The following is a 22,429-nucleotide window of genomic DNA, read 5'->3' as shown; positions in this document are numbered from 1 at the left end:
TGCCTGTCAAGTGTTCTCTCATTCAGCTCAATGCCCTTGAACAGACATCCTGTCTGATACACAAATGAAGAAGTCTCTAGTGTATTAGTTTACTCTTAAAACGCTTGGGAAATAGTTTTCTTTTTCTCTCTTAATTTAATAGCCTAACAATATTTGGAGGAAGAATGCTGTAATTTTGGTATTTATAGACATTTTTTCTCCTGTTAAGGTTATGAATGTTATAATAAAGAATGTATAGCCCTGGCCAAAAAAGCAGTTTTTACAGGTAAGAACAGAGGTGTGTACAAAAGACCCAACAACTGATAATTACATGTATTTCTATTACCCAATAAAATCTCTTCCACTCCAATACAATAAAGTGGTCTTTGCAGAAGACATTAAAGTGCATGGTCGAAAGCACAGAGATAGAGAAGCACTTACATTTGCACTGTGATCACTTCCACTAACACAGACGACATCTTGTTTTTGAATTGTTAATACCTCTTTTGTAAGCTTCAGTCGGATGTCATAAGCATTTTCAGATACTTCATCATACAACAATGCAATACCAGTTTTAGTCTGCAAAAAAGCAAGACATACACAAAAATTTAAGAATATGAACATTTCATAATGATGAATAACAAGCTCTATCTCATTAAAGACATAAAAAGCATACAAATGAGCATTATTTACAGAAGTGGAAAACTAGTCTGCTTTTCAGTCTTCAAATGGATTACACATAAAAAAGCTTCTTTTGTACTTGAAAATAAAGGCTAAATGGTCTTTGAAGCAGACATTAATATGTAAAAAGTAAAATAAAAAAAATTACAAAAATTTCTCCATTGTTCTGTTCCACAAAGGAGTGCTGCCATTTAATGATCTCCTATTTGGTTTTCATTGTACAAAGACTTATGGAACTATATTAGAAGCAGATAGGTACGTATAAATGGCATGTGAACTCATTTTACAGTTTCAGCCAGAAGTGGCAAAGTTAAATGTTGTTCCTGACTTCAAGATGTTCCTTCCACTGCGTCAGAAAATTAACTGTACCCTTCATAAGCACTGCCATTAAGATACAGAGTTCTGTTAGAGTAGAAAACTGTTTTCACATTGTAAAACACATGATTAAGTACAGTTGTTACATTATTTTTTTTTAGATTAAGATGGACTTGAATTACTTAAGTTCATCACTAGACTAATAACTAGTAAAATCTATAGGATAGTCAAGTATTTGGTATAAATGATGTTTTCTCCATGAATAGCACAAAAGAAATTCTATTTTAATTTCTTGTTCATTTACTTACATTTCCCACTAATATTCAGTGCAAATTTCCTGCTAATATTCAGTCAGATATTTCCTTAAACAAAAACTGTAGCATTAGGACTGGTTACAACTATTTGTTAAAATATTTAGACTAATGAAATTTCAGAATTTTCCAGTCACTGCACAGAAGAGAAAAAGCAAAACACCTGTTCTGAAATGAGTGATTATATTTAAAACTAGTATTTGGTTATTAATTTTAAATGTATATAACAGCATCACCACAACAATGCACTTTATGCAAGTGAAGAAAAATCAAGCATAATTTAAGTTTTAGTTGCAGCATTTGTTTCTAAAAGAAGATTTAAAATCAGGTTGTTTACTAACAGTTTGTTAAATAGTAGATTGTGTAAAGAACTGAATAATGGAAGAATAAAAGAAGAAACATGTCCTGTGCACTGAATGAAAGCTTAAGGGATTTTAAAATAAAATTAAACATAAAATATTAGCTTCATATTAATATTTTTATTTCTGCAAAATTAGGGAGAAAGGTCTGTGTCGTTTGTCAATAAAACCTTTTTGTCCTTAAAGGTAGGCTCAGCTTAAAACTAAGGCACTTAGATTTAGTGTAGTTCTATGCAGCAACTGAGTGTCAAAAACTCTTTTATAGTAGAAACAGAAAATGCAGCCCAGAGAGCAATTAAACTTATCCTGAATTATATACACAGCAGTTCCTCAGGTGAATTGGTCATGTAGTTCATCTTTCCTGGGCTCAAAGCAGTCATCCTCATGTAGGTCACTTCTGACACTTTGATATCCTATGACCTTTGAACATATAAAGCTGACACAGGCTTTTTAGGATATCCAGGTCCTTTTCCAGCTGGAGGCAAGACCAGATTTCCATGTTTATACAGTGATACAAATATTGGTCATGCCAGTAGACACCCATATGTAGGTATCTTCAGCTTGTAAGGGATCTCACCAAAGTTTACAGTGCAAAAATCATAGAATGGCTTGGGTTGGAAGAGATCTTAAAGACCATCAACTTCTAACCCACCTGTCATGTGCAGGGACATCTTCCACTAGATCAGGTTGCCTAAAGCCCCATCCAACCTGACCTTGAACATTTCCAGGAATGGGGCATCCAGATCTTCTCTGGGCAACCTGTGGTAATGCATCACCACCCTCACAGTAAAGAATTTCTTTCTAATATCTAATCTAAACCTGCTCTCTTCCAGTTTAAAGCTATTCTGCCTTGTTCTATCACTACATATCATTGTAAAAAGTCCTTCTTTGGCTTTCTTGAAAGCCCCCTTTAGGTACTGGGAGGCTGCTATAAGGTCTTCCTAGAGTCTTTTCTTTCCCAGGTTGAAAATCTCCAATTCTCTCAGCTTGTGTTTGTAAGAGAAATACACATCTAGGACAGCTGCTTAGATTTTATCAAGCCAGTGGTGAGCAAGAGACAACTCTGAAGCATGATTCTACCCAACCTCTTTCATACATCCATCTAGAAAGGAAAAAAGTGAATCGTTGCTCTCTACTTTGACTTAAAAAATAAATATAACTAACAGTTCAGATAAGTGTCTAACTGTGGGCAGACAAATCTTGTCCTCAGTGTTTTCTAGGAAAGCCTAAAGGAATCAAAGTTCAGTGACGGTATAAAGTCTTAATCATTCTCACTTGTTTGGAAGCCAACATTTCTGAATTTTCCCAAGATTTTGAAATTTTTTACATTTTTGGCATGTGTGGATGTTTTATCAATACATTTTTGTGAAAGACAACATATGAAAACCACGCCAATATCATCCACTTAAAAACCATGCTGCCCAACAGCAAGTATTTTCAAAGAGTAGAGCTACAGCATTGAAAAACCACTGTCCCTGAATTTTGCTGCTGTTCAGAGATTCTACATCACTATCCCACCGGGACTGGCAACCGCAGTTAATTTTGCTGATGTACCAGAGCATACTTTATAGAAACACTGAAAGAACAGAGCTCTGGAGAGCTCTTTAACCCAGAACTCTTCTCTGGCTAGTAATTGTTACATATGTTTAGAAGAAACACAATGAAAAAAACTCTGAACTTTCATTTGTAACAGATGATCAGGTAATGAATGAAATATGCAGAGTGACAGATTAAATAGTTTAGCATTTTCCATCACACTATTTCAACTGGAAGTCTCACTGAAGCTCATCTATTCCTATTAAAATCCAATACCTACCTCATACTCCATCTAACTCGTGATGTGATCCAAGATGATGTGCAGCAATACCTTATTTGCTTTCAGAATCAATAAGATTAATCGAGATTTTTCTCAGCCTTTCAAGTTGGCTTTTTTTAGACCATTTTAAATTGCTTTGAATCAAAGTTCAGCACATTCCCTTGTTCTCTCCTTGTGTTAAAGAGATGGCATACATAACCCTAGTGGCAAAATCCCAGTCCAGACAAAGTGCTTCTTCAAACAAGAATCTTTTAATGAGAACTTAGCCTTTGCAGGCATATGTATATCCAGCATTTTAACTATGCAACGCTCATCTTGATTTCTTATTTAAAAACTGTCTATACAGTAGCCGTTCTAGTAATTGGTATCAGAAACTGAGGACTGAAAAGTCAAAATAACTCCCCAAAATTATGTAGTATTGTGAGAGATCATATACCAAATGTGTTTTGTAATAAAAACCATGAGGAAAGTGCATAGGGAGTTGAATATCCATAGGATTTCAGTGCTTGCATTGAGAGGTAGGGGAAATATAAATTTAAATTCATTCAGGCAGATGAGGAAATTAAATCTTGACTTTCATATTTCTGAGAGTTTTTTAGACATTGGTTTGAGGCAGAGGAGTGTGTGAGTGTGCATGTGCACATTCACTATGTGGTGGGAGGAAGAGAAAAGGAGATGAGTAGCGCAAGCATCACAGTAGCTGTGAGTTTTAAGAAAGCTTAGACTACTCTGTTTTTGAATGAAAGAAAACACACTGAAATGTACTTTCTCAACACAGCTCAAAACCTGTCAATACCACAGAGAATAAAACATTCCTCTCTAGGGGAAGTTAGAATGGCAGATGAATCCTTTTATCAGTTTTATTGTTGACTACTTGGCCGCAACCGTTGCATGAGAGAGGAGAAACAGGGGGAGCCTTGCCGGCAGGTACTGCACCTCCATGAAAGAGGAGAAGGAAGATTCAGAGCACACAGAGGTTTGGCGTTCCAGGGTTGGGGGGGAGGGGTTGGGGGGGGGGGATTATCGTAGTGTGTCAAGCGGGCCATGGTGGTCCGCCGACTAGCAGGAGGGAGAGTGGCACAATCCCATATGCAATGTCGCAGGTGAGTAGTGTGCCTGAAGATATGTGGAAACACAGTGGGGGTTGGATAAGGTCAGGGTGGATAGTAGGTTTTTTTAGAATAATGGGGGGCCCCGCCAGGCTGGAGCCAATAAAAGGCACCCCTGCCTGGATGGGTACTGGGGTCAGAATGTTTGCTTTGTTTGTTCTGTCTGTCTGGTTTTGGTTCTCCTGTGGCTACTGCCCAGGCTCGGCATGTTCTGGATATACTTGCTTTGCTCTGTTACATCCTGAAAAGGTGGACAGGACAAAGGGTTGTCCCTGGGTACCTCCTCCAGTTTATTTATAGGTAGGTGATAATAAAGCAGGAAATGAAAGACTTGCTCAAGGTGTTCTAATAGGAACATAGTCTCCGTTCCCCTGTGTGGTTGCAAACTGTATGGTACATGCCTCCAGTAGGGTCGCCCATGCCAGACAGATCAAAACCGTAGGACCAGATTTAATACATTCTTGGGCAGGATGAGCTCTTTAGCCTCCTGGCAGTCATCCTAGGAGAAGGACAACTCCAATCCCAAACCCGGGCAGATGGAGCTCGCTTAGCCCTGTAAGGCCGTCCATCTAAGAGAAGGTCACTCTAATCAAACCTACGTCCTGAGGACCTCACTGCCACCGTCCAAGCTCGCTCGGCCCTGGCAGATGAACCTCAGGATTAAAGGGTGGGTTCAGTTCCGCGCACACTGTGTCTCACCTAAAAAATCCACTGCGCAGGCTTGAAGGCTTTACCCACATGCAAAAAGTCCTGTAGCGACGGGTGAGGGTCGAAACGGCAGGTGAAAGGTGCACTGGGAGCCGCAGACCCAACCCTGCATGCAGGCGGTTCAGGATATTGGTCATTTGAGACTGACCGGAGATGACAGTCTCTTGGGGCAGCACCCTGAACGACCAAGCAGCCTTTTCAAGGACAGCACTGCTTGCTCCACTCGGAGAGGGGCCTAGAAAAGGTGGCCTAAACAAAGCTCATCTCCACTTTCACCCGGTTGGTTAACCGCAGACCAACGGGCATCTTCCCCCAATGTGGTCGCACAAAGAGCAAAAGACAAAGGCATGCACCTGCCTCCAAAGGTGTACCTAAATTAACTCTAGCATGTTGGAATATCAGAACCATGCTCGATCATGCGGGTAGCGGACGTCCTGAGCGTCGGTCTGCCCTAATTGCCCATGAGCTGGCTCGTCTCAACATCGACATCGCCGCTCTCAGCGAAGTTCGCCTTCATGAAGAAGGCAGCCTCAGAGAACATGGTGCCGGTTACACACTCTTTTGGTCAGGCAAGCCCAGAACCGAAAAACACCTCTCAGGAGTTGGCTTCATGATCAAAAACTCCATTGTCCCTAAACTCGAAAATCTGCCGACAGGTCACTCTGACCGCATTATCTCCCTACGCCTTCCGCTAAACAACAAGCAATATGTTGTCATCTTTAGTATATATGCCCCAACTCTCCAAGCTGACCCTGCTGAAATAGATAAATTTTACACTGACCTGCGCCTCCTTACCCAAAAGGTTCCTGCAGACGATAAGATCATTATCCTTGGTGATTTCAACGCCAGAGTAGGCAAGAATTTTGAAGCCTGGAAAGGAGTATTAGGCAAGCATGGTGTTGGAAACTGCAACGACAATGGTCGACTTCTGCTAGAATTCTGTGTAGAGCAACAACTCACCATCACTAATACTATCTTTCAGCAGAAAGATAGTCTGAAGACAACCTGGATGCACCCCCGTTCTAAGCATTGGTACCTCATTGATTATGTCTTAGTGCGACAGAGAGATGCCCGCGATGTCCTCCATACCCGCGTGATGCCCAGCGCAGAATGCCAAACAGACCATCGGCTTGTGCGCTGTAAACTCAATTTTAAGCTCAAATTCAAACCAAAGCGGGGCAGCATCCCAAGGAGAAGACTCCAAGTTAACAATCTCCAATCAGCCACAGTAAGAGACAGTTTCCAGGCAAACCTTCAAACTAGGCTCGAAAACATTCCCACAGATTCCTCTCCTGAAACAATCTGGCTTCATATTAAAAACAGCATCCTGCATTCCTCTGAACAATCCTTAGGGTTCTCCCTCAAGAAGAACAAGGACTGGTTTGACGAAAACAACCAAGAAATCCAAGACTTGTTGACGAAGAAGAGAACCGCCCACCAAGCACACCTTGCACTGCCATCCTGTCACGCAAGAAAAACAGCCTTTCGTCGCGCATGCAGCAAGCTCCAACAGAAACTCCGCGACATCCAGAACAACTGGTGGATCGATCTAGCTGAAAAAACTCAATTATGCGCAGATACAGGTGATCATAAAGGTTTCTATGAGGCCTTGAAAACAGCATACGGACCTACATACCAGGTCCAAAGCCCTCTACTCAGTGCTGATGGTCAAACCCTTCTAACAGATAAAACCTCCATTCTGAATCGATGGTCTGAACACTTTCAGACTCTTTTCAGTATCAGCCGTGTAGTCCAAGATTCAGCAATTCAGTCCATCACACAACAACCAGTAAAATATGAACTGGATACAGCCCCCACTTTAGAAGAAACTCTCAAGGCCATACAGCAGGTAAAAATCGGCAAGGCAGCTGGGGTTGATGGAATTCCACCTGAAATATGGAAACATGGGGGCCTTGCACTCCACACCAAATTTCACGAGTTTGTGGTGCGCTGCTGGGAGCTCGGTGAACTACCATCAGACCTTCGTGATGCTGTCATCATCACTTTGTATAAGAAGAAAGGTACTAAATCAGATTGCTCAAACTATCGTGGTATTACTCTGCTCTCCATTGCTGGCAAAATCCTGGCAAGAATACTCTTGAACAGACTAATACCCACTATAGCAGAAGGAATTCTACCTGAAAGTCAATGTGGTTTCAGAACCAACAGGAGCACCACAGACATGGTATTTGTCCTCAGACAACTGCAAGAGAAGTGTAGGGAACAGAACAAAGGTCTCTATGTAACCTTTGTCGACCTCACCAAGGCTTTTGATACTGTGAGCAGAAAAGGTCTGTGGCAGATTTTGGAACGTTTAGGTTGTCCCCCCAAGTTCCTTAAAATGATCATCTCACTCCATGAGGATCAGCACGGCCAAGTCAGATATGGCAACACACTTTCTGAGCCCTTTTTAATTAAGAATGGTGTGAAACAAGGTTGCGTTCTCGCTCCTACCCTATTCACCGTCTTCTTTAGCATGATGCTCCAAAGGGCCACAGCAGACCTCGATGATCAGGACGGCATCTACATTCGATACCGTACTGATGGAAGTCTATTCAATCTAAGGCGACTGAAGGCCCACACCAAGACCTTAAACCATCTTGTCCGGGAGCTGCTTTATGCTGATGATGCTGCCCTTGTTGCCCACACAGAAGCAGCTCTGCAGCGTTTAACATCCTGCTTTGCAGGTGCTGCTGAGCTCTTTGGGCTGGAAGTCAGCTTAAAGAAGACAGAGGTCCTCCATCAACCTGCACCTCAGGAAGTCTTCCATCATCCCCACATCACCATTGGCCAATCAGAGCTCAAATCAGTCCAACAGTTTAATTACCTTGGTAGCCTCATCTCCTCAGATGGTAAGATCGACGGAGAGATAGACAACAGGTTAGCTAAGGCATATAATGCTTTTGGAAAACTCCACAAGAGAGTATGGCGTAATAAACACTTAAAGAAAAGCACCAAGATCAGTGTTTACAAAGCCATAGTGTTGTCTACTCTCCTATACGGCTCCGAATCATGGGTCATCTACCGCCACCACCTGCGTCTCCTAGAACGCTTCCATCAGCGCTGCCTCCGTACAATCCTTAACATCCACTGGTCAGATTTTGTGACCAATACATCTGTACTAGAGCAAGCAGCTGTCACAAGTATTGAGGCCATGTTACTGAGAACGCAGCTGCGATGGGCAGGGCACGTCTCAAGGATGAAGGACCACCGCCTCCCTAAGATCCTGCTCTATGGTGAACTTGCCACTGGCTGCCGCATGAGAGGAGCCCCGAAGAAAAGATTCAAGGACTCCCTGAAACAACATCTCAGCCTTGGCCATATTGATCAACATAACTGGTCTACTCTGGCCTCCAATCGGGAGGCCTGGAGACACACCATCTACAACGCAGCTGTCTCCTTCGAGAACACACGCAGGATCACTCTCGAGGAAAAAAGGCAACGCAGAAAGAACCGTGTCTTGCAAAATACACCACCTAAGGAGTCTTTCTGCTGCGCCTTTTGCAATCGGATATGTCTATCACGTATTGGCCTCATAAGCCACCAGCGTGCCTGCAGCAAATGTGGATAGTGCCTTCCCAAATCTTCGTTCGCGAAGCCTAGCCATGACATGACATGTTGACTACTTAAGCAGGTCCCTAGCCAGTGCACTTGCTTTAAAGCACTCCCTGTTCAGCATAATGTTTTGAGACCCTACTCAGTGCACCATAACTCTTCCAATGTGCTGCATCTGCAGCCTAAAGCTCACAGCTGCAAATTCTGCTTCCAAGCAGGCATCTCTAAGCCAAACTTCAGTCTTACTAGCACAAAATACTTGTCCTCAGTACTGTAAGCTTTATTTTGAAAGAGCTTGCAAAAAAATAAGGTAGAGTTTAAAAGTGGTGTTGAGGTGTACTGAGCTTCCTATACAAACTATTCACTTGCTTATGTCCATTTTTTTCTCTAATGCATGATAGCAATACTTGTCACGCTTTTCATGATAGTAACTGAAGAGAGACAAAAAAGATTCTTACTTATATCATTGAGAAATTCAGATGAGATTCATAATAAACCCCTATTTATTCAAAATAAAATAAAAAGATACTGTATGCATTTAGAGCAGATGTCAGAGTACAAGCAGTGGAGTTGTATTATTTTGATTTAAACTGTGAACTGTGAACTCAGTAACTCCAAACGTCTCTCTCATGCCCTCTGCCCAAGTGTATTTTAGCAATTGTGATCATTAGCTTTGGGAACTAAACGAAGCATTAGTCTTAGACCCTCATAAAAATGGATCATCTGGAATTTCCCGTTTTACCTAAAAAAATCCTCTGCATGGAGTCACATTGGCTCTCCAGAAAAAACTCACCATTTGCTGATCTTCATCCTTAATAAATACAAGCTTCAAAGGTAGTGCAGTTCAATTTTTATCTGCTAAATTTAATTTATAAATTACCTTAACTTGTAAATAAAATTCTCTAAGAACTACATTTGAAAGGGTTTTTTTTCCCCCACTGAACCACCACATTATATTTCCAGACTAGTATTTTACCAGCAACATTTACATCTCATAGGTCTAGTGATAAAATTCTCTAACCCAATTTCATTTTTTAAAATTAAACTACCCCTGTTGAAATTCTGTATCTGTAGTACACTGATGGTTTAAACACTTGCTGAAGACACATGAGAACTGGAGTCACTGATTTTGATTCTACATCACTTAAGATTAGGAAGAGAACTTCCGGCAGTCCCGGCAATCAGTGCTGTGAGCACCAAGTTACAGCAAGCTCGAATGCATTCTCTCTCTTGCAACTGGTTTGATGTTTTCTATATCATGATCAAAAGACGAAGATACTTTCTCAGAGAAAGACAGAATTCAAATTTAAAATATCCTTGACTAACATAAAAAAAAAAAAAAATGGGATGAAGTGTAACAGGAAAAAAAAAGTGTAAGGTGTTACATGGTAGGAAGAACATCACTTATATGGAAGAAGAAAAGCTTTTCTTCACCATTTCCTGAGGAATGGAAATAGGTAGGTAGCAGTGAGGATTGGCCGAAAAATATGGGCATCATTATCTTCTTGTTACAATAAAGGCAAACAGATATTCTGTCTGCCTTCCTTCATATTCTTTCCCACTGATTTGTTTTTTCTCACTGTTACAAGACAGTGTCCAAAAGTAAACACAGTTCTTCAGCTGGGTGGTACAGAAGGTTCCTTAAACACCGATGAATGTGAGGGAGGAATAATTTCATGCCCATGAAGTAATCCATCACCAGTGTTTAATTTAATACATCCCAGTATATTGTTTGCTTTCATACAGTGTTATGTCAGTGTTGTTACATGGCTACACTATATAGAAGAGGTAATGAACTGAAAAAGGTCATGAGAAATGCAAAAAAAAATTATAACTCATTAGAGATCTGGAAAATAAGACCTATAAGTAATTCAACACAAATTTGGGTTGTTTAGTTAAAGACAGAATATAAGAGAACATAACAACAATTTTAAGTACTTGAAAATCTATTGCCAAGATAAATAGAACAATCAGGTAAGAAAACAATTCAGAAATCTCCTTTGAACATATTTTGGTTACAAAGAAAGTGAAGTCTTTGAACAGATTGGTGGGATAAATTATGGACATCCATCACTAAGGGATTTAGAGAGAAAAATGAACAAACATCTGTCCAAATGGTACAGGTACTAATCCTCCAACAGAGCAAAATCCCAGAAAAGACAATTTCTTTCAGATCTATTTGTCTCTGATGCTAACATTCAAAATTATGTAACTTCTTGCATATGACTGAACATCTTGTAAGGACTTAAAAAGCACAGTTTCCTGTTTCAAACACTGTCAAGGCCACAAAAGGAATTGTCATAAAATAAGCCACCAGAGTGAGAACTTGAGATAAGCACAGAAGAGAGGAATTTGTGAAGAAAGGTGCTGATTCCAGGCCTGGTGGATGTGAGATCTGGTTAGCACATCATGGGCAATGCATCCAGAAAAAATTCCCACTGTAGCAAACTGTGGGAAAGGAAGCAACTTTCACACACATATCACCAGTCAAACAAAGATCATCCCAAATTATGGGACAGATGGAATCTGTGACCACAACGAACACCAAACCATCCCCCGACTCATTTCTGGGGCCTTCCACCAGAGGACTGTCCATTATCCAGTTAAAACTTCCTCCCTACCCAGAGGAGGTACCTGGGCATTGCCACCTGAACCTGGAACTCTTTGTTCCATGGGCTTCCCCCACCTGCAATGGATCAAGATGGTGACCATCACATTGATCAACAGACATCTAAATTGCAACAATCAAGTTTCATTGCTGGATCCATGCGTGGTTATATCTCTCCTCTCCACCATCTACTTTCATACTCTCTTTCTCTTTCTTTCTTTTCCTTATATATTTTCTTAACTGATATTTTCACACTTTTATATTGTCATATTAGTATAGATAATAACCAAAACGGCTACATACCTCATTTCCATTGCAACCAAATTGTTCTAAAATACATCCATAAATATATATACATACACACAGGTCATGCAGTGTCATTTCACTCTGATCTGCCCCAAGGAATCTATTAACAAGAACCTTGGTAACCTTCAGCTTCAGGGGTGGGTCATAACATCTCTTTATCCAGGAGAAAGACTGACTGGCTTTAGAAGGACACCTGCACTGAACAGCTTGCAACTGCCATAGGAGGGATGAGAAATAACTACTTAGGCCTGAAGAAGTTTATTACACAAATACACACTTTTCAATGGACCAACAATACACAGTGATAATGGTAACATAGCTGTAGAACACAGAAAATAAATTATTCCATTAGTACTGTAAGCACACAAAAAAACATTCAGTGAAACTAAAATCAGAGAGAAGAACAAATATATATAATTATAACTTGCTGAAATTAGTTTTATGGAGCTGCCTTATAGAGTATGTTTCTTCCTGTAAATACACACGGATTTGTCCTTATTCTGAGTACTAGGAAGGTGCAGGTGAATCAGGAGAACCATCTGTAAAAATGTTGTGGAGAACAAAATGGTATGGATTTGTCCAATATCTCAGAGTAGTTCAAAACTCCTGAAGATTAGGAGAGAAAACATCATTTTATCATCACATGTAAGAAGGGACCTGAAAAGGTTTGAAGCCCAACCTCAAAGCAAGGCAACTATGTAATCAGCCTGCCTGAAAGTCTCTAAGGGTGGAGACTGCTCCGCATTGCTGGGCAACCAGCTCCACTGCTTGACTGTCCTCATGAGAAAAAGTTTTTCCTTGTATCTGATTTCAAGTTCTGCTTGAAAGTTCCTGCCCATCCATGCACCACTATGAAAAGTCTGGCTTCATCTTCTTGATATCTTCTTTGTTGACATGGAAGGACTACTGTTAGGTCCTGCTAAAGCCTTCTCCAGGCTGAGCAGGCCCAGCTGCCTCACAGGGCAAGTGCTCCCAGCCCCAGTCAGTTTGGTGACTCCTCAATGAACTTGCTCCAGGTTATCAATGTCTTTTTTAAACTGAGGAAACCCAAAGTGCATGCAAGATTCTAGATGTAGTCTAGCAAGTGTTGAGTAGAGGGCTAATCCATTCCCTTGATCTCCTTCTTGTGCTTCTCCTAATACAGTCCAGGATAATTTTGACTCCTGTAAGGGTCACTTCTGGCTCAAGTACAACTTTCCGCCCACCAGGACCTGCAGAATCTCTTCAAAAGAGCTGCTCTTCAGACAGGCAGGCCCCTATCTGTATCATTGCTAGGGACTTTTCCCCCCAGGTGCAGGACTTGGCCCTTGACTCTGTTGAATTTCATGTGGTTTTTTAATTAATCTCTTGATTTCCTGGCAGTCCATTTCTCAGCCTGCCTAGGTGTCTGTCAGTGGTATACTGACTGCACCCTCCAATTTGGTGTCATCAGCAAGCTTGATAACCAAGCTCTCCCTGACCTCTTCAAAGTCACTGACAAAGATGTTAGAGGATAGGTCACAGAACAGACCCCTGAAGAACACCACTTTCCACGGGAATCCAGACAGCCTGTTAACCGTCAGCCCCAGTCTGAGTATCCAAGTAGTTGTCCCATCCAGACGGAGTCTATAGCAAACGAATATATTTATTTCCTTATGCAAAGATAATAATAAACCCAATAATAATGTCAATAACAAAACTAACTTATTGTTTGTTTTAACACATAAATGTATAAAGAACATGTTAATCTAATTTAAAAGAAATCAGGAAAAAATAACTACTGCTTACAGTCACTACAGGTAAAAATGTCAGAAGATGATTTAGAAATTATTTGGATGAGATCAGTGCTTTGGATCAGACACCTTTCTGCTCTAAGGTACTACTGCCCACCATCACCAGTATCATGACCATCCAATATCCATGTACAGAAGGATGCAGCAATGCCATTACATTCATTAGGCCCAGCAGTCCTGCTCACCCCACCTCAGAGCCCAAAGGCCAGGACTAAGATGGACACACCTACAGTCATGGCAGGGCCACAACCCCCATTTCACAGTCTTCACATGCAGGCAGATACATAGTCCACCACCAGTTGCCTTTGCCTCCCTTCCCAACAATGAGAAGCACTGCAGCACCAACACCTCGCTGCACCACTACAGCTGATGAAATTTGAGAATGCTCCAGTGGTCCAGCCCTTATGCTGTAGCTCATAATATTTTAAAGTAGCTTGACAGGAAATATTTCAAGTTAAGATAACACCAAGTTAAGTCTGAATTTCATACCAATTGGAAAGAAACTGACAACGCTACTTTTTAACACTGTTTATTTTCAATATCACAAAATCAACAAAAAACACCTTTGTTCTAGAATAATACAGAATCAAACTGGCTTGATAGCTACCTAACTTTTATGATGTACTTGAACATACAAATCTTCTTTCAGCTCCTATTCAAAACAAGCAAACCCATAAGCAAAATGTCCAAAAATTAAGGGAAAAAACAAACTGCTTTGCAGCCTCAATGAGTAAGTATATGATAAGAATCAGCATCAGAAATAAAGATGGTCAAAACCAGATATGTAAGATATACTTGAGTGCATTTTTCCCAAAAGCATAGATTATATCTGAAATATGCACTTTCAATATTACTATTTTCATAAAGATTATTCCTACTTTTTTTACATCTGCATTTATTGAGGACAGTATTATGGATTGACATTTCACTACATAACAGTCATAAAAGCTATATTAACATTACAAGTTTTTAGAAGATTTTAACTGCAGCGTGACTATATCACTTTCTAGTAATTCAGAACAGAGTTCTTCCTAAATTTTCAGGCGGTTGTGGTGGTTTGAGACATACATAAGGTAACAGAAGTTTGAAAAGATGCTCTCAATATACAAAATTTAAAAGTTTATTTTGTTGCTTACATCACAGCCAGTCCACTAGTCAAAAATAGCCTAAGGGATAGATCCATTAACGACATTAGCCCTGCAAGGAAAGTGATTAACAGCTGGCTCTCAAGCTGTGTGATCTTAATCAGTAAGCAGTAATGTCTTGTTTAATTACTGCAAGCTCAGTACGTCATGAGCCAATTAGATATGATTGATTATTGTCATCCTCATGCAGCTCTCTCAACATCAGACACAAATATTTGAATTCGGTAATGTGTGTTTGAAAAATGAATTTTCAGAATGTCACGTTGAATAAAAATTGCCTTCTTAAAAATTCTAAAAAATGCTAACAGAGCTGCGTATTTGAATATAGATTCTACCCCAGAACATGACCAAGACACAAAGTATTAGAAAAATCACCTAGCTTTATTTTGATTTAGATCATATCTTGAAGTAAATTGCCTAAGAATATAAAGCCTAAGAATATAAAGATACTCCTATGCTTACAGGAGTTTATACCAGTTAAACAAGAAAGCATAAATTTCACACTTCAAATTAAACCACTTAGCAACAGTCAAAAAAAAACCCCAAGAACATTCCCTTTGGAATTTATTTAAGAAAAAGATTATCAGAAAATTATTCTGATCATTTCTATTACTGATACCATGCAACTTACCCTGGTAGAGCTTCAGCTGATTAGTAAGTATTCCTGTCTTTATATCAAAAGGCAAATAAAGAACGAAGAGTATAATAAAAAAACGCACCCAATTTTTTAACCTAGAAAAACCAAGTATGGCCAACATAAAGGCATCATGGTTTTTTTTATAATGGAATAGCACATTTTGATTTATCCGGCTCTTGCCATCCTTCCCCTTTACACTTGTGTACAAGTCCACCACATTCACTCCTTTTCAACCTTTAGCATAAGATTTCTTTTTTCTATTAAACTGTTGTGTTGTCTGCCAAAACCAACTCAGCAAAGCCATAACTAACTGCTTGATTTCTGAATAAAGTGGCTGTAAATCTAGGTTCTTTCTAAATTTGAAGTAGCAAAAAGTAAATTATAGGGTTTCATCACCCTAATGTGAATTCTGCAATTGCAAAGAAATCTACATCACCATTACAGCAAAAACTTCTCATACTACATTGGTTTTTAGTGCTAGTTGACATAGAAAATTGAGGCAAAGATTAATCACAGGAATACAATACGATTTAATATAGTGTTCCCAAGCATCAATCTAGGCAAAAAAAACCAACCAACCAACAAACCAAACAGAAAAGAAAAATCAAAGACACAAAAAAACCCACAAAAACATAGAAAACACAACTTTACTGCTTTTACAGGCCAGTTGCTCAGATAAACCCATAGGTAGGAAACGAAAATCCTTTTAGCCATGCACTTGGCTTCTAGCATGGAAAGAAGTAAGGCACACCAATTTCATGCCTTATCCAAAGACTTAATGGTGTGTTTAAGTTTAGTCTCTGTTAAAACACCATCGTATAGACTTGTTTGCAATTCTCAAAGGTAACTGTGATGATCAGTAACTTTTTAATAACTTATTTAACAAACAGAGCTTTCCTGAAGTATATCAAACTGAATAAAAGGCTGAGTATGGGGGATAAATTATCAAGAGGATAACAACTATTTAAATTAATGAAATTAATAAAGAAAAATAGAATTTAGAGGCATTACTGAGGAGAAAAGTATAAGATATATGACAAGGTGAAAAATTAAACTGGATTATATTTATACACCTCTACAAAAAGTAGTGAAATTAGTAGAGAATGGCCAGATAAGACAGAGGTTGGGCACGATGATGGTACATTTCTAAGAAGTTACACTTTAGACGGTAATCTCATACTCAAAAGTAAAAATCAGAGCAGCAGCTAGCCAGCCGTTATTAAAAGGTGGAAAAGAATCTCCTTTATAAACTGATTACATATCATGCCATGAAAAAGGATGAAACAGTCTGTTTACACCTAAATTTCAAACCCAAAGTGTCCTGTAACAAGAATACATTACTGACAAGCACCTACAGTTATATTCTGTTCTTCGGGGAAGTTCCTTAGGAATAATATCAACAAAACGAAACCCAAAAGGTATACCTGCATAAATAATTTGCATATAGTTGATCAATATGGTATAAAGTCTACAAAGAATGATGTTTTTTCAAATGCATATACAAGGTTTCAACCAGTTAGTTTCTGAGCTTGCTGAAACTTCTGTACTTACTGAATAAAATAATCCCACCAATTAGTGGTAAGCAGACAAAGAAGTCTCAATCTTCTGCAAAAAGAAAGACTTCAAACAAGCAACTATTATATTCAACTACTGTTAATCATAGGTTGCTTCCATAATCTTTTAGAATTAAGCCTGAACTAAAATGCAATAATGGGTACCAAGTGTAAATAAATAGATCGATGTTCACAAAATGCAGAAGACAGAAAAATACTAGCAAGTATCAGAGATGAAAACAAGTACAACTAGGAAAAAGGTACTAAAGCTTTCTGCAAAGGACAAAACCAAACCAACCAAACAAAACCACCACCACCAACAACAAAAGAATGTTAAATAACTAGTTTCAAGATCTTAAATAGTTATCATTCAGAAACTGGAAGCTTATAAAGAAAATATCATAGAAGAGACAGGAAATCTAGGAACAATTGAAGGGTTTTCACAACACCCAGTAATTGAAGAAAAAATGCAGGTAATTTAAGTATTGAAAAGTCAATGATTTATTTGAATTCAGACTTCAGACAAAGATTTCCTGAGATGAAGAATATGTATTCTAAATCACTCTTCAAAGGCAATAAAATTGTAAACAGAGATAGCAAGTGGAGATATATGTTCATCTTTCATTTTAAAAAAAATACATGGTCTGGGATGACTACATGTTTGTCCAGAACTCAAAGAAACTCCTATTTTTAAAGCATACACAGTCTAGTCTCATTCTCATCAAGACAAACAAGAAGATTAGTGTTAAAAAAAACCCACTGAAACTATTCTGGAACTGATGCTAAGTCTGATATTGGCAGTGGCAGATTAAATTTATTTCATATCTTTTCAGCTTCAAGAATTTGCTTATTGACTACCAGTTTACACAGGTTCTGTAAACATTTGACTTAAGCCACTGGAGGTGCATTTACACATCTGGATGTATGTACCAAAGCACAAAAATTAAAGTGGTAGGAAACAATCAAAAAATCAACAATACATTCTGAGTAAAAAGGATTTAAAAGTAAGTTGCTTGACAAAAGATTTGGACATTTAAAGGGTTTTGATAAAATTTTGCCAAAAAAACCCCCTATGTTTCAGAGAGATAAATTTGCAGCAGAATTTGCTTTTATCTGTATCTATCCCTCCAGTGTGATCTGTCCCTTGGTACTGTTAGTCACGGGGCACTGGACTGGCACAGTATTTGGCTGACACCACATGGAAAATTCACACTCCCATAGGTTGGGGGTAAAGATGATCTGTATCATCGATTGCAGACCATCACAAGGATCACTGAATGAACTCTGACTGGATTCCTAAGTCAGGACAGGACAGTAAAGAACTGGGCAGTCACTCCGCTTGGCCTCCAAGCAAGACATGATGAGGGGAGCAGGCAACAGAGGGAGAGGTGTATGAGCTTCACTGAGCACATGCTGAAACCACAGCGAGTTAGGAAAAGAGAGCTCCTACACGAACTTTAGAAGGAATCAGGTCTTGCAGGAAAGAGCATTAAACAGAAGTCAGCCAGTAAAGTGGCACCAGAATTTTTAATTCAAGGGTTTTAGGAAATCTTACTGTCACAGAAAGGCATTCACCAGAACAATACAAGCAAACTGCTCTCACTGAGAAACGAAAGGAGAAAAGGATGGGACCAAGGGGATTTATTTTAAGTTCAGAACGTGGAACCAAAGAACAAAAACAGACTCAGAAACAGAAAAAAACCTACAGTTAAATAGAGAGAAAGCAGATGTTTCAACTGTTCCTTTCTGTACATCAGCACCATTATGAAATCATACCACTACTGCAGTGGAGCTACTGCCAGGTTATCCTACTGGCTTTTCACAGTGGAAAGCCAAAGGAGGTAATGTCCAGGAGTGCAAAAGTATTTTGTTGATGAGATAGTGAAAATACAAAGTCCTTTGTTGTGTATATTTGAAGCATATTTAGAAAAGGCCTGTGTTCAAAAAACGTGTATGATCTTAAACATACTATCAACAGTTTCACAGTTTTATGCAAGTTTAAAAGTCAAATTTACATGGTAAAAGATAAGATTCTGCTTTGTGAAGGAAAGCAGAAGAGCAGAGGTATGGATATGAAAAGACAGAAGAATAGTTCTTGGGATAATGCAGCTTAGTTAGAGAAGAAGAAGAGAAGATAACATAAGGACAGAAAAACAGTAAAAGGAAATAACAGCTATAACGGGAAAAGAAAAAAGTGAAAGAAAATTAATATTGAGGGGAAAAAAAGAAAAAAGGTAATTTCTAAAAATCGCATGCTTAAGAGAATGAGTAGGTGTTCATTGACAAACATGTCTATCTTTTGCAGGAATTATCAGCATAGGCTACTAATCCATAAAAGAATTTGACATATTAACTCTGCTCAAAGTAATAAAAATCTGTTGTGAAAAATTGAAACAGAATTTACAAAAGCTGTACATAGCACAAGTGCTATACAATAACTGAAAGTACAGCTAAATAACAAGCCCAAAAACACATCTGGTGGAAAACAGGGTTCTGCCTGAGGTTTACCACTGCTTCTCCCACTGTCAGACAGATCTCTGGGAATGCAATTAATGTAAACTGCACCACTGCATGCTACTACTTCCTTCTCAACCTGTGCCAGCACACAGATGAATGAGCCAATTTAAGGATCAGCTGATCATTGCTTATTTAATCCCATTTTTCCTGCCACATCTATACTATTTAGACATGTGTGTTTTATATCACTTTTACATGCTGTCATACTTTCCATTACCCCTGTTCTGCATAGTAGAAAAACAATGTGCTTTTCTATGGAAGTGTTAAGAGGAAAGACAGTGAGAATACTACTGTTTCAGTCTTTCTTTGACTTACTGGTTTCAGACTTAACTATTCATACAGCTGAAAACCTACTGTGCTTTTTTATTTTTATTTTTTTTTTTGCAATGCCTTTGAACATAATGCATCACGTGTCAGAATTTTCTGGTCTGCACATACGGACTTTTTGATCAGGAGTGCAGTACAGGGCACCTCCCCTGCTTCTGCTTAGGTTTTCTTCATTACATGAATGTCAAAGGGTTACTTTAGCCTTTGTTACCCTCCTTTGATTTCTGTGCTACAGGGATATATATTTTCTGTATCCAGATGATTCTCACTGATGTTAATAGGCCATTAAAAATCCTAGGAGTAATCTTAAATAATCTCTCTCCATTCCTTGTGCCTGAAAGTAAGCTATTATTTTCCACTTATAAAAGAGAAACAGCATTCTAGCACAAATGTTCAAAAAATCCTAGGGATTTAATTTTAGTCCCAATGAAGCTGAAGTCAATTGAAAATTCTCAGTCAAGTCAGGCTTTCATTGTAAAAATAATTAGTTTAAATTTTGTCAAAAATGTTGACAGCTTTTCAAGTTGTAACATTTGTAGCACAGTTATTATCATAACTATAAAAATTCATGCACAAGGATATATTTCAGGATTCCACAATGTTTTTTTAGATGAAATCCATCTGAACCACTTTGTCAACTGCTATCAAGACCCCCCAAACTATGCTGATTTTCATACCTCATTAAAAATTCCTTGAAGTTCCTGAGCAAGCAAAGGGTACATTATCAAATTATAAACATATGCAACTTCATAATTTAGAAACAAAAATGACATTAAAAAAAAGGTGTAAGTGGTATCATTTTAAATTTGACTATTTCCAAGGCAATCTCATAATACCAAGGGCCAAATTACATACTGAATACTTCAGATTAATACAATGAAAAGACTTGCTAAAAAACAATGAAAAAACAATCACACAAAAGTGTAGTTTCAGTAATTGTGTTAAAAAAAAAAAAGTGAAAACTGAACATAAATATGAAAACCTAATCAGACAGTACTGGAATCTTTGAAAAAATTATAGTTGAACTATAGAAGAGATTTCTATGGAGATGTTCCAAATGGAATTATAAAACAAGGAAAAGAAAAAAACAAGAAAACCCCACAATTATGATGAATAATCTACTTAAAGATATGCATAAAATCCATATTAGTAGTTCTCTTCATTGCTTGTTTTTCTGATTGCGTTGGTTTGTTTGCTTTTTCAGAATGATCAATTAACAAAACAAAAGCAGTGTGGATTTTTTTTAAGAAATCTGATTATTAGAAGCATGGAAGTGCTAATCACGTTCATTTTTCTGCTCTCACAAGTGGCTTTTTTGGTTCGTTTGAGACTGTAAACTTAAAAAATTAAGTCCTCAAACTTACAGGAAAACACTGGGACAGAAAGACAGAAGGGCTAAAGACAGAAGGGGCTTCTGCAGATCATATAATACAAACCTCTGTGCAAATCATAGAATCATCACAGAATGTTAAGGGACTGGAATTTACCTTAAAGATCATTAAGTCCCAGTCTCTCCTGCCTTGGGCAGAGATGCCTCCCACTAGATCAGGTTGTTCTGCTTAGGATCATGTGCAGTCACTTTTTGAGTATTGCGAATGATGGAGATCTGGGATGAACCGATCTGGGACTTGTTCCAGTGTTTGACCACCCTCACTGTGAAAAAGTTAAAAATAAAATTAATCTGTGTTCAAGATAATTTCCTGTGTTCCAATTTGTGCTCATTGCCTTTTTCAGTGGGCACTACCGAGAACAGTCTGGCTCAGTCTTCATTACCACCTGTCAGTCGGGAATTTTTCCACATTCGTAAGACTGCCCTGAGCCTTCTCTTCTTTAGGGTCTAAAGTCACAGCTCACTCAGCCTCTTCTCATAGGTCAGATGCTCCAGTTCCTTGAACTCTTTGGCCCTTTGCTGGACTTACTCTAGCATGTCCATATCTCTCTTGTAATGGGGAGCACAGAACTGGACACAGGACTTCAGACGCTGCCTCACTATTCACTGCTGAGTAGAGATGCAGGATCACCTCCCTCCACCTGCTGACAGTTCTGCCTAAGGCAGCTGAGAGAGTTGTCATTCTCAGTCACAAGGCTGCATTGCTGGCTCACATTCAACTTGGTGTCCATTAGGACCCACAGGTCCTTTTCTGTGAAGTTGCTTTCCACCCAGTCAGCCTCCAGCCTCTACCGGTGACTGGAGTTATTTTTCCCTGGGTGCAGGATTTTGCATTTCCCTTTCTTGAGCTTCATGTCAGTCTATTCTCCAGCCAGTGCCAGTCCCTCTGAAAGGCAGCACAACCATCTGTTTATCAGCCAGTCCTTCCAGATTTGTACCATCGGCAAACTTGCTGAGGCTCTTCTCTGTCTCATCATTCAGGTCACTAATTAAGATGGTAAACAGTACTGGATCCATTACTGATTTCCTCAGTACACCACTAGTGACCATTCTCAACTTGGACTTCATATCAGAGATCACAACTCTTTGAGTCTGGTCATTCATCCAGTTTTCAATTCCACCTCCCCATTCATCTAGTCCATACTTCAACAGTTTGTCTATGAGGATATGATGGTAGACAGAGTCAAAAGATTTGCCACCAGCAAGATAAGCATCCACTCTTAACCCCCTATCCACCAACCTAATGACTTCATTATGGTAGACTATGAGGTTCTTCAGGTGAAATTTCCATGTCATAAATGAATGCTGAGTACTTCCTTCTTGTCTATCATATCTTTGGAA

General features: G+C 39.0%; 1 protein-coding gene across 1 annotated transcript in view; it reads right to left on the bottom strand.

The window, feature by feature from the left end:
* The window catches only part of SNTG2 (syntrophin gamma 2), a 155,244-nt gene extending 134,005 nt beyond the window's left edge, over nt 1-21,239 (bottom strand). Inside the window, 2 exon segments of the mRNA XM_032683929.1 lie at nt 421-558; nt 21,186-21,239. Of these exon segments, the coding sequence (XP_032539820.1) occupies nt 421-558; nt 21,186-21,197 (150 nt within the window). The 5' untranslated portion in view covers nt 21,198-21,239.
* Between the last annotated feature and the right edge of the window lie 1,190 nt (nt 21,240-22,429).

This window comes from Chiroxiphia lanceolata, chromosome 3 (assembly GCF_009829145.1).
Source record: "Chiroxiphia lanceolata isolate bChiLan1 chromosome 3, bChiLan1.pri, whole genome shotgun sequence".
Classification (NCBI taxonomy): Eukaryota; Metazoa; Chordata; class Aves; order Passeriformes; family Pipridae; genus Chiroxiphia; species Chiroxiphia lanceolata.
The sequence above is the reverse complement of the archived record's forward strand: the minus strand, read 5'-3'. Positions and strand labels throughout refer to the sequence as shown.